Here is a 13,704-nt window from a genome sequence, read left to right on the forward strand (position 1 = left end):
GGTGGCAGATGAGCTGGTACAGAGCTTGGCTGGTGGCAGACAGTGGGGAAGCAGGGGACAGATAAGACCTTGCTGGACTGAAGAGCTGTAGCAGGCAGGATTCAGAGTCAGACAAGCCAGGTTGGTAATTGTTGGGCAGATCAGGCAGACAACAGGATAGTCAAGTCACAGGCCAAGTCGGCAACAGGAGGTATATCAGACAAGAACAGAAGGCAAAATCAGAATCCAGAGACAAGCCAAGGTCAGGGCAGGTAGCTGTTTAACGGTGGTCAGGAGCAAGCTGGGTCAGGATCATGGGGGACATCATTTGTGTTATGGGCAAGCCTTTCCTGACACCCCCTACAACAACCAAAAGAAAATGGCTGGTTGGTTAGTGTCTCGATTGTTGGTTTGTGCCGTTTCACTCTCCATTCTATCGCCTTTTGTTTTTCTTGTTTTAATAAAGGTCACCAAAGGTCACCCAGCCCCCCTACGAGAGACAAAAGACATGAAACAGGGCTGGTTGGTTCCTCCTTTGTGCTGTTTAAATCTGTTCTACTGTTCTTTACCATTTACCAAAGATCGCTCGGCCAGCTTACACAAGAAACTGGGTTGGTTTGTGCCAGTTTGTGCTGTTAAAATTTGTGCGCTGCTTTGATTTTTTTTTATTGTAAAATTTTCTTTTTATTTGATCAAACCTCACCCACTTGGCATCCTATGTTGTTGGTTACTATAACAATCGCACCATTCATTTTGTGCTGCATCTGTGCTAACTTGATTTTGAAGATATTAGACATTTTAATTAAACCCCACCCCTGCCCACATTGCACCCCATGTGATTAAATCTAAAACCAAATATACCATTTGTTCTAGCTGATTTGTGCTGCAAAAATAATTTGGGCTGGTATGGTTTTGGAGATATCGTGCATTGTATTTGATTAAACCCCATTCCACAGGTGAGAATCTTGTGCTAACCATTTCTTTCACACAGACTAAGCCCTGGTTGACACTGGGTACGATTTGGAACGATTTGAGATGCGATTTGACATGTCAAATCACATCTCAAATCGGCGGCAATTGTCGGCAATGGCACTGTCCTAATCAGTGCGACTCCGCATCTGCGATTTCAAAAAGTAGTTCCTGTACTACTTTTTGCGATTTCAGGCCGCGATTTCAGGCGGCAAAATCGCAGCCGCGAAATCGCGGTAAAATCGCGCATTTTACAGCGATTTTGAATTCGCAGCAGTGTGAACCTAGGCTAAAACCATTCTTTCGCATACAAAATTAGTGCATGTGAAAAAAAAAGTTGTGTCCTTTGGCTGTTGTAGGGGGCCTGGGTGATGTCATCATCTGGAAAAAAAACAATTCCTAATATCGTAAAAATAAAAGCAGCACAAATGTTAATTTTTACGACCCAAAACAGCACAAACATGGCACTAAAGAAACACACAAGTTTTTATTCGTGCTGATTGTAGGGGGCAAAGTGTGTGGGGTGTAACTAATTGCACCCCTGTGATCCATAAAACAAGTCCAGCCGAATGAGCCCAGGCTGGACGACTTCTCCTTTTAATAAAGCACCGGCAGGTCCTGTTGAGGACATGTCGGTGTATAAAAAAAACCCTGGAAAAACATTTGGAAACTCTTCAAATCCTTGGCCCAGATTCAGAGATCAATTGCGCCTGCGTAACCATAGTTACGCAGCGCAATTGCTTAGTTGCCCAGGCGTAACTAGTTCTCCTGATTCCGAGAGCTTGTTAAGCCGACTGCAGCCTAAAATGTGCATGGCATAAGGCTCTTAAGCCACGCATATCTTAGGCTGCATTCTAGCGATGACCGCTAGGGGGCGCTCCCATTGTGATCAGTGTATAGTATGCAAATTGCATACTAACACCGATTCACAACGTTGCGCGAGCCCTGCGTACGCAAATTACGTAGTTTGCGTACGTCGGGTTTCGCGTAAGGTTGCACATCCGAATAGCAGGCGCAGCCAATGCTATAGGATACCCGTCGTTCCCACGTCGCGACGTTCGAAATTTACGTGATTTGCGTAAGTGATTCGTGAATGGCGCTGGACGCCATTCACGTTCACTTTGAAGCAAATGACATCCTTGCGACGTCATTTGCCGCAATGCACGTCGGGAAAGTTTCCCGACGGAGCATGCGCTCTACGCTCGGCGCGGGAGCGCGCCTAATTTAAATGATTCCCGCCCCCTACGGGATCATTTACATTAGGCGCCCTTACGCAGGGCAAGTTTACACAGCGCCCCCGCAATTTGCGGAGCTACTGCTCCGTGAATCTCGGGTAGCGCAGTAAATTTGCGGGGGCGCAGGGCAAAAACGCTGCCCTGTGCCTCCGTAAGAAAGGGGCAAATTCTACCTGAATCTGGGCCTCGTCTTTTCTTAGCAGGCTCTGCATTGCAACCTGCCATGACCAGGATGCTACTTTGAAGCTTAGGAGGAATGAACCAGGCTCATTTTAAAGGTAGAGTGCTTAGAGTTTGTGCCGGTGACCCCATACTATTTTCTAAATGGGTTATTGCAGTGGTCCCCAACCTTTTTGGCACTGGGGACCGGTTGCGTGGAAGAAAATTTTGCCAAGGCCCGGTTGGGGGGAGTTTGGAGATGGCATGCGGGGGGTAAGCGATTTTTCGCGGGCAATTTGTCAGCGCATTATTTCTATTATTACATTGTAGTAATAAATAAAAAAGTTAAACCCACCATAATGCAGAGTCAGTGGGAGCTTTGAGCATGTCACTTGCCATGCTGCCTGCCACCAGATGTGGTAAGGCCCCAACAGATGAAGGCAGTGCCCCCTCCACAGATGAAGATATAGCCCCCCTCCACAGATGAAAGTAGTGCCCCCACTAGGCAATGGGGGGGGGCGCAATGTGGTAATTTCTTGGGGGAGAGTTGGAACATTGGTGCTAAGTGGGAGAGGGGGGGTAATGGTGCTAAGTGGGGGGATGTTTGGGACATGTTTGGGGAGAGAGGGGTTACTTGGGATAAGTGGGGGATATTTGGGATACATGAGAGGAGAGGAGAAACATTTGGGATACGTGGAGGGACATTGGGGATAAGTGAAAGGCATTGTGGATAAGTGGGGGGGGGGGGGAGAGGAGAGACATTAGAGATAAGTGGGGGGACATTGGGGTGACAGGAGGAACATTGAGAACTTTAAGTGGGGGAGACATTGATGCTCTGTGTATGTACATCCTTTTCACATACCGCAGTTCACTTGGTCAATCAGCCGCAGATCCATATCCCTGGAGAAGTCTTTTCATTGCATGCGGGGACCGGGGTAGAGCTGGCACCGCAGCACCAGTGCCAGAGTGGCTGCCACAACGTAGGGGAAATCATCCAATCCAGAGAGGAGGAAGAGAAGACGGCGGCTGTGGTTCACACAGCAAGGCGGAGGCGGGACTCCTGGAGCAATCCAGCCCTGCCACCGCATGTGACCTCCGTTTCTCCAATCTCTGAATGGAACCTGGTGGCCGAAGCCCAAAGCACAGCCAGTCACACAGCAGCAACCCTGAGCCCTGCCCACCACAGACACACACACACACTACGTCGGCGAGCGGCGAGTCCTCCCGCGGCGCCTCCTCCTCGGCCAATGGCGTGGGGTTTGCCTTTCGGCCAATCAGGAAGCGGGAGGACCCACAGTGAAAATATTTAAAAGTTCCTCGGGCGGCCCGGTACCGTTTAATCCACAGACCGGTACCGGTCCGCGGCCCGGGGGTTGGGGAACACTGGGTTATTGCATACTGCCCATCTTATTTCTTGAATGAGTCTTCCATCTGTGAATATGCAGGTAACTTTTATTACAATTTTGGTCTGCGGAACAATGAAAACAATGCTTCCGCCACACGCTTTTTCAGAGTGAATGTCTCTTTGGGAGCTGCCTTGGACTCGCTTGTAAAGGTGGTTACTGGGGGCAAAAATGGTCAACTGAAAACTTAAGCTTTATACCAGGAAGACTCTCCCCTCTGCTGAGGGCAAAGGAGTTCTTTTGCTACTTCCCAGTCTTTTAATTGTAATACCAAAGCAAAGGGGCCCAGTTTAACCACAAACGCTAGACAAACCTGCAGAAAAGTTCTCTTTGGCATGAAAGGATGCCAGAAATTTCTAAAGTAGAGGCACATCTAGTGGCCATTACTTATACCTGTTCATAAAGCATCTGGGAAGCCTGGGTCTACAAGCCTGGGTCTTCCAGGATCTACAAGCTAGATTTCTGCATGTTGCCCTTTCTCAGGCTTGATTTTTTTCAAACCTGCCTTTTGTTTCCACCTGGACTAGCAGACCTTCATGCTGCTCTTGTTGATCTTTTGAATCAAAGGGTTATTACCATAGTTCCAATGGTGGAAAGGCTTCAGTTTTTTTTTTCTGTAAACCTTTTTTTTACACAGAATCCACCAGATCTGTAATAGCCTATCATTTGCTATCATCTGTGGACATTTAGGATGTGCGTTTTAATGTCTCCCACCTTTCCAGCACATAAACTCCTATTTTGCTGTGGGCACTTAACACTACCAGTTTGTGGCCACTACCACCCATGCAGCCTGCGTGTTTACCAAGGTACTGGCCCACATGCTAGCCTTGCTACACTCCCAGGGCATTCCCATTGTGGGTTATATGGATGACCATCTATTGAGGGAAAATTCAGCTCAGCCCCTGACCAACAACATAATGCAGACAGTCATACTCTTGAAAAGGTTTGATTATATCCATTGAGGAGTTCAATATTCTGTCATCATGGCACATGTTCTTTAGTGTTAAGACCTACTTGCTTGACACTGAAGGCTAGGTAATCCCTGGCTTAGTTGCTTAGGAATAAAACTTTGGAGTTGAAAAAATGTCTTTCTCTTTATGTTTTGGAAGATTCTTGGATTGTTTTTCAGCCTGAAGGGCTAACCTCTTTTTAAAGCAGGGTACTTGGATGCTGAAGAAATTCTTTAACCTGATTAAAATTCTGGAACCTGTGCAATTTGGTTATTCTTACATCGATGAACCCCCTAAGTTGAGATATATCACCAGTCACCTCTGCGATTTGAGTGGCTCAGACAGTCTCCATGGAATCTAACTTATAAGGAACTACAACAAAACAACCACATGTGCTCAGCCTGCACAATACAGTGCACTTAAAATTGGGTAAATGGGGCCAGCTGATCTCCTGCACTGTAGCTGAGAATTCAAGGATCTGTGTAGTTTCTAAATTCTGTTTATATTTTTTGTGTACAGTACTTGTTTTCACTCAAAGACATCTATACTATAGGTGGACTGCAAACACACATAGCATTTTAAAGGTGTCCAACTTGTGGCTTGCATAGTTTTGGATTTTGATTTGAACAGAGGCTGTATTGAGCAGTAGTCTCATGTAACTTGTCTCCCGTCTATGGCTGTCTCCTCAGCATGTCCCTCAGTCTGACAACTGCTATAGCATGTTTGATCATGCACGGTCTCTGACCCTTTACTTTTCCATGTCTGCAGTCTTTAACCATATCTTGTTATATGTCTGCAGCCTGACAGATTTCTGTAGCATTACATTCACTGATTATTATGCGCAGTCCTAATATAATCTAAGGGGCCGCACTTAAGGACCATTATGTCATGTAAGCTAACCACCACTGCTTTGAATGCTCAGGTCTACATTACATTATCAAGAAAAGACTAGTGACTTTCCATAATATGAATAATCAGTACAAGCAGGTGAATTTTGGTTATATGTAATTTTTGTTTAAGTTGTTTTCCTGTTTAGTGATTTGAATTAACGGACTCTGTATTCCTATAGGATGACACATCAGGGGAAAATGCCACAACACATTTTTATGAATCTGATGAAGAAAATGAGAAGGATGAAAATCAGAAAAAGCCATACACTATGGACCCAGACCATCGGCTTCTCCTAAGAAATACAAAACCATTGCTCCAGAGCAGAAATGCTGCGGTATGACTGGTTAAATATGTATTTGGGTGTTATTGTATATTCATATATGCCTAACATTTTAATTTGCATGTACAAAAGTTTAATAGCTTGTGAGAAGCTTTTTAGAAATGTAAGCTCTAGAAGCCTTATAAATATACATTAGAGCACAAGTTTCAAATGTAAATCATACTGTGAGGAGATTGTAATATCAGTCTTTGTTTTTAGGTGGTTATGGCCGTGGCTCAGCTTTATTGGCACTTGGCACCAAAAATCGAGACCATTTTAGTTGCCAAGTCTTTGGTACGCCTTCTCCGCGGTCACAGGTATGTCAGAAGTAGTTTATTTTTTTATCACCATTAATGGTTCTCCAGAGAACCACTAGACTTCCTGCTGTGCACTCCATGTTCTACTGTACCTTTGTTGAAAAGAGTAACAGAAGTGACTGTGCAAGGGAGTCTGCTCTTCAGCTTACATGTTACTTAGTTTGTTGGAGTACTAATCATGCATATTTAGCTTCCCATCCAGTTTCGCCGTCTATACAGAATAGGGATAGTGCAAAATGAAACAAATTATTAAGTAGTGCTGGAATAGTTGGTAGACGTTGAAATGTTTGAGCGTGGTTATATTTTGTAAAGCAAAAAAGTTTAAAACCGTTTTTCTATTATTGTCCATGGACGGATACAGCTCCTTCAATCTTGACAAGTGGGTTATGTTCCCTGTTTACAGGAGAGGACTAGGCAGAAATATGTTGGATAATTAAATACATGTTACATTAACAGAGTTCAACAGCCCCGCCCAGGGGGCGGTCTCTCCAGACATAACCCTCCTCCCTGCAGTCTGTTTCGTTCTGCTTAGCAAGGAGAAGGACGTATGGCTCCCTTTGGGCCCAGCGCCCTGAGGAGAAATTTTATTTTACTTTTTTTCTTGAAGAATCTTCTTTCAACTGGGGTCGGCTGAGACAGGCTGGATAATATAGATCCTTGTAGTCTACTCAGTCCTACCAGCAAGCGTGGGCACACCTTTGCAAAGAGGCTGGGTCTGCCACGCCATACATACCCCATGACTCCTGGGGTGGCCGGTGAGCTTTGCTCCGAGGTCCACATATGACTGGGCTGTGGTGTTGTCTCACTCTCAGTGGACCGGGCCGACAGCTACCTCCATTGCGGTTGTAGTTCTGTCAGGAATGCATCAGCGGGTCCTCGCTCGGACGTGTAAGTACAGTCCCTCCCGCTTCGGTGGGTTGGTACGGCTGGGCATTCCTGGGGTTCGGGGGTCCTCTTCTCTGCGGACGGCCTTTTTCTGAATGCTCGGCAGCCATCTTGGTATCCTCCTGACCCATAGCGCTGTATCCTACGGTGACTACAGGTCCCTGCAGATGCCACACAGTTATCTCACGGTTCTTTTTCTCTCACACGCCATGTGCTGAGAGCTGACGGCAGGGCTGGGCAGTCTCCTCCTGGGGTAAGTCCCCTGGGTCAGCGCAGCAAGTGGGTGAGATGCCCTGAATAGGGCTCTAGGAGCTTCTGTTTATTTGTAAGGACAGGTGTGCATACACCTACATATTATACATACACACTATGTAAATATTATTAATATTTGGAGTCAGTATCTGGGTCCTTCCCCAACATGCTGGTGGTGGCAGCAGGTGTTAGCACCTGGGATTCCCACAGAGGTTTTTTTTGTTAGTCCTGGACACGTTTGTGCCAGGGTTGGGGTGGACTGTGGACGGGCGGTAAAGGAGTGCCACCTTCCCCAGTTATCCCCTGGGGAATGCTCTGTTATGGAGCCATGGACCAGGTACCTGGGTAGTAAAAAAAAAATAAAATCAGGATAAGGCATTTATGGGTGCGCTTCGCACTGCTGCAAGGGACTCTCTTAAGCTGTATAGTGCAGCTGAGTTTCCGCTGAGGGCTCGGTCTTTTTTAGATCACACAAATCTGACCACTCTGTGTAGGTTTTTTCCTTCTGTGCCCTTCTTTGATAATTTATAAGATGCGGAATGAGAAAAGCCGCTGAGGGCTTTTGTAGTCCCTCACCGCCGGGCGGTTCAGTGCCCCTTTGAGGAGAGCCTTTTCAAAAGGTGGGCTTCTTCTCCGGTGGTGGACCCTCTGGGTCTCATGTATAGGTGACCACTCTCCCTATCGCGGGAACCCCCGCTTGTATGGATCTGACTGATAGAAGATCCAAAGTACTGACCCGTTCCATGTTTACTATGCTGGGGTCTGACTTGCGGCCTATTGTGGCCACTACTCTGGGGTCTCAGTCACTCACGGAGTGAGCATTTTGCACCAGACAGTGGAGGAGCACTGACTCTCTCCCGAATTTATTAGGCTAGCGGACCAGCTGGTCCAGGGCCTTGTATAGGTCTGTGATACTTCATTGAATGCTTTGTTATCCAGGGCTTCTGTTTTATACACACAGTGGAGTGGAGTTCCCCTTTAGCGTCCCCGCTCGCCCCTGGTCCCAGAGCAAGAATCAGGAGTTGTGTGTGTAAACACACAGCTCCCGGTCCTGTCAGGGGGACAAATGCATGATCGCCATAGCGATCTGTCATTTCCCCTAGTCCCACCCCCCCTTCAGTTAGAACACACACAGGGAACATAATTAACCCCTTCCTCGCCCCCTAGTGTTAACCCCTTTCCTGCCAGTGGCATTTTTATATCACTCCGATAAATATATATGTCGCAGTACCGATTAAAAATTGCCGATCACCGCCATTACTAGTAAAAAAAAAATATTAAGAAAAATGCATTAAAACTTACCCCTTTTTTGTAGACGCTATAACTTGTGGGTATTTGAGGGAAGCCAAGTGAGTGTTAGAGCCCTTGCTTGTGTTTTTTTGGGTTGAGCTTTGTGTTCCTCTTCTTAAAATTGGCTTCACTTCCTGTCACACAGCTGAACAGGAAGTGAGGTTAAAACCCTACCAATGTCTTTTCTTGGGGACACAGGTCAATCTAACTAGTGTCCCCATGAAGCAAATTGCACTCCAGCACTGCTGTGTACACCTCAAATGATTATTTAGTTTGGGGTTTAGTAAAGGCAAAGCCACTCTGCAGTAGAAGCGTAGTCGCTGAAAATCAGAGGGGAATCACTGATGGTTTTAACATCCAATCCTGTAGAAGCAAATTTTTTTTTTCTTCCTTGCTTGTCCACTTGTAGTGCAAAGTGGATTTCCCTTTAGGAAATGGACCCCAAAGTCCAAGATCCCTAATAATTTGGGGTGTAGCAAAATGCTAGAGTGCAATTTACATAATGGGAAACTATTTAGATTGATCTCTGTGTCCCCAAGAAAAGACATTAGTAAGGTTTTACCCTCACTTCCTGTTTGGCTATGTGACAGGAAGTGAATGAATTTGAATTAGAAAGTGACAACATTTGTGAGGTGTCTTCACCCTATCATGACTTTCTTATGAGTTTACCTGTGGCGTCAGACGGGGGCAGGGTCCCAGGAGCGGCACACGGTGGGGAATTCAATTTCAAGCGCAGCGTCCGGGGAAGAAGATGATGCGGATGAGAAGGCCGACGGAAGGAGAAGAAGATGGGAGAAGACGCCGGGCAAGATGCGGACGAGAAGACCCAAGAAAGAAGCGGAGGAAGAAACTCGAATAAAAGAAGAAGCGCGGAAAGAAGATATTAATAAAGGAGTTGTCAAAAACCGGCTATTGTCATTTTTAACATTTTTGACACTTTTTTTTTTTTTTGGTGATATCGGGCACCTGGTAGCGGAGGTACCCTGGCGGTTACCAGGGCGGTAGGTCCTCCTGTCCCGAGGTCCCATTCTTCCCCCTGTTGTACAGTCACTGACTTGCTTAACATGGCTATTGGAAGCCAGACTTTAGGAGGCCGGGGTCTGTCCGACTCTGTCATCTTAACCATGCTGAGGGCACGGTAGCCTTCTTCCGGAGGATCTACAGTCGCACCTGGAAGGCCTACATCTCTTGGTGCGAAGAGATGGAGTGACATCCATGGACGTACTCGGTGTCCAGGGTCCTGCTATTTTTACAGCTTGGAGTGGATCTAAACATTGCTTAAAGCACCGTTTGGGGGGCAGATTTCAGCCTTGGCTGTGTTCTTTCAGTGGCTTTTTGCGGCCCGTTCACTGGTGGGTACCTTTTTTGTGCAGGGTTTTTTTTTTTATATACTTTCCCCTCTTGGTCCACCTCTTCCCCCATGAGTTTTGACTCTGGTGCTCTCGGTTCTTTAGGAACTTTCCTTTTGGAAACATCAGAGAAAATTTTCTCTTGACACTATCTCAGAAGGTGGCCCCTTTAGTGGCCTTTACCTCTGTTAGAAGGGTTTCTGAGTTGGCGGTCTTGTTTTGCAAGCTGCCATGCTTGATCCTCCATAAGGATTAGGTGGTGCTGCGCCCGCGACCTTCCCTTCTTCCGTTCAGGTGGTTTCGTTCATTTCACCTTAACGAGGACATTGTTCTTCCATCCTTGTGTCCTCGGCAGGCGCATCCTAAGGAGGTTGCGCTACATACTTTGGACGTGGTACGCGCCTTGCGGGTGTACCTGCCTGCTACTGCTCCGGAGTTCTGACTCTCTTTTGTGTCTGTGTCTGGTCCACAAAAGGGCCCTCTCCCGCCACCGATAACTGCGATCTCGCGGCGACCGCCGTTATCATGTACACCACCGCCCACTGAAGAGATGGATATCTCGGTTGTGGCAGCAGCTGCTGCCGTTACCGAGATATCCGTCTTTAAAAAGAGGGCGTCTTTTTGACATGGGGCCGTGGGCAAGAGGTTAAAGTTGCACCTCCTCCGTTAAGGAGCTCTGCTTGTTCTGGGGTGAAGTTACAATTGGTTTTACTGATGCTGTTCCCACCCCTCAATTTTTGACACTGCTTGGGGACGTCCCATTTGTCAAGATTTAAGGAGCTGTGTCCCTCCATGGACGATAGAGAAAAGGATTTTACGGTCAGTACAAAAAATCCTATTTTCTCTTGAGTCCATGGACGGACACAGCACCCACCCCTCCTTTTAGGTTTGTACTGCTTGTTACGAACTGAGGCTGCATACTGCAGTGAGGAGGGTTATGTCTGGAGGGACCGGCTGTTCAACTCTGTTAATGTAACATGTATTTAATTATCTAACATGTTTCTGCCTAGTCCTCTCCTGTAAACAGGGAACATAACCCACTTGTCAAGATTTGATGAGCTGTGTCCGTCCATGGACTCAGAGAAAAGGATTTTACGGCGAGTACAAAAAATCCTATTTTTATTTAAAACATATCTTCATTACATAAGTCAGTGGTCTCCAAAAAGGATTAATAAAGCAAAATTCTGTCTCCAACATAGTAAACCCAACCACTATGACATACATTTTTTTTTTTTTGTAACCCAATCCATTAATTTAAATATTACTTTTTTTTTTAAACACTACTGTGGATTAAATATTTGCAATGGAAAACAATTTTTTAAAGGTGTTTGGTTATGTTCAGCAATATCAGAAATAAATAATGTTGCATATGGGTATTACTTCTTGTAATGACTGATTTATGATGTATTATTCACATAAGATTGCCATTTTCAACACATTTCATCAGAGCCCTAAGGCTCTGTTCACATCTTGGCGTTTCGAATCGCGGGTGGAAGCGCTGCAATACACCTGTGTGATCCCCGACACTTTCAATGGCACCTTGATCGCAGCGTGACAGGTGTGCTGCGATTCTGTTTTCAATTTCTTTTTATTAATTTTTGTTCAATTCACATTATCCTATTTAGTTGATCTAGGAGCATATTTCACAATTTGCCGCGATTCTGCTTGCACAATCAGGGTGCCATTGGAAGTGACGAGGATCGCACGGGTGTCCCGCAATTTGCCACTATTTCAAATTGCGGGCAGAATCGCAGCGATTCCACTCGAGATTTGGAATGCCAACATATGAACGAAGCCTAATGGTAAAGAACGTTTTGGATGACATTTCCTCTGAGATATTTTTTAACCACTTAAGCCCCGGACCATTTGGACGGCCAAAGACCAGAGCGATTCCACACTGCGTTGCTTTAACTGACAATTGCGCGGTCTTGCGACGTGGCTCCCAAACAAAATTAATGTCCTCTTTTGTCCACACATAGATCTTTCTTTTGGTGGTATTTGATCACCTCTGCGGTTTTTATTTTTTGCGCTATAAACAAAAATAGAAGTTTGGGGAAAAAAAAGCAATATTTTGTACTTTTTGCTATAATAATTACCCCAATTTTTTTTTTTTTTTAAAGCAATTTTTTTCTCAGTTTAGGCCGATATGTATTCTTCTACATATTTTTGGTAAAAAAAATCGCAATAAGCGTATATTGATTGGTTTGCGCAAAAGTTATAGCATCTACAAAATAGGGGATAGTTTTATGGCATTTTTATTATATATAATTTTTTTTCTAGTAATGGCGGTGATCTGCGACTTTATGGCGGACACATCGGATACTTTTGAAACATTTTTGGGACCATAGTGCATTTTTATAGCATTGATCGCTGTAAAAATGACAGATTACTGTGAAAATGACACTGGCGCTAAAGGGGTGTGTCCTAGGGAGTGATTCTTACTTTTAGGGGGAGGAGCTACCAGTGACACATCACTGATCACTGTTCCAGATCACAGGGAACAGTAGATCACTGAAGTGTCACTAGACAGAACAGGGGAATTCCTTGTTTACAAAGGCATCACCCTGTTCTGCTTTTGCCAACCACAGTCGCGGGCCGCCCGGGAACATCAAGATCCAGGGGACCTGCGGGCGCACTCACAAGGCACGTGGCGGAGTGCGCATGCTCACTAGGCAGCAAATTTAAAGGGATGTACAGGTACACCCATTTGCCTGCCCATGCCATTGTGTCGACTTGCATCGTTGTGCAGCGGTCGGCAAGTGGTTACAAATTTTAGTTTCAGTTTACATAAAGATGTCAGAGTATTAAGTTTTATTCGTTTCGGAATTCCAGCTTAATGTAATTTTCATTGCTTTTATCTTTGTTTTTCAGGGAAGTGCAGTACATTGTTCTCCAGAACATAGCAACCATGTCTATACAGAGGAAGGTAAAGTAGTTGATATTTGTTGAAAGAAGGTGAAGAGTAAACTTTTCCACCGATGACCTTTATTTCTCAATTTATTCTGCAGGGTTTGTTTGAACCGTTTTTAAAAAGTTTCTACATTAGGTCAACTGACCCAACTATGATCAAAACACTAAAGGTGAGCACAGATGGCACAAAATATTTGCATGCTTTGTGAGGGAAGATAGGTGCCATTTACTTTTGTAGGATAATATGTAGTTTAGTAAGTGCTATGTAATGTATTTGACTATACGTGGAAATCTGTGGACTTTTTACCTTCCCCGCGAGCCAGCTCGGCGATAGGTCAGGCGACTGGTCTCTTAGGTGGTCAATCTCGCTGAGAAATGCAGCAAGATTGACAAAATATCGCGGTCACCTACTGTAGATGGTCAAGCGTCTTTATAAAGGAACACTTAAACAAACCATGTTAACAATTGGATGACTCTTTTTAGCACAGTTTATTATTAACATAATTCTCTCTTATTTGAGGATTTATATAGTGCCAGCGGCTTGCGCTGCTTTGTACAAAATTAATGGGGGTGGTACAGTTGCAAATACAATTCTATACATGCTGGTTAGGAGGGCCCTACATGTGAGAGCTTACAATCTAAAGGGGAGGAGAACATGTTGCTGTATGGGTTGTCCTGTGGATGAAGTAAAAGTCAAGTTTTATTAGGTTGGGTCTTATGCAAAACCTTGCCTAATCTTTATATATGTTTTAGTAAGAGTTTCCCGCAATGTGCATAATCTGTGCAATAGCTCTTC

At 45.2% G+C, this 13,704-nt stretch overlaps 1 protein-coding gene across 3 annotated transcripts in view; it reads left to right on the forward strand.

Moving 5' to 3' along the window:
• The window catches only part of AP3B1 (adaptor related protein complex 3 subunit beta 1), a 468,642-nt gene that overhangs the window by 190,920 nt on the left and 264,018 nt on the right, over positions 1-13,704 (forward strand). For all 3 annotated transcript variants that reach the window (XM_040340812.1, XM_040340820.1, XM_040340803.1), the window contains exons 8-11: positions 5,765-5,920; positions 6,125-6,222; positions 12,870-12,924; positions 13,007-13,078. In XM_040340812.1, coding sequence (XP_040196746.1) covers positions 5,765-5,920; positions 6,125-6,222; positions 12,870-12,924; positions 13,007-13,078 — 381 coding nt within the window. The remainder of the gene's footprint in view (positions 1-5,764; positions 5,921-6,124; positions 6,223-12,869; positions 12,925-13,006; positions 13,079-13,704) is intronic.

The sequence above is a fragment of the Rana temporaria genome, chromosome 1 (genome assembly GCF_905171775.1).
Source record: "Rana temporaria chromosome 1, aRanTem1.1, whole genome shotgun sequence".
Taxonomy (NCBI): domain Eukaryota; kingdom Metazoa; phylum Chordata; class Amphibia; order Anura; family Ranidae; genus Rana; species Rana temporaria.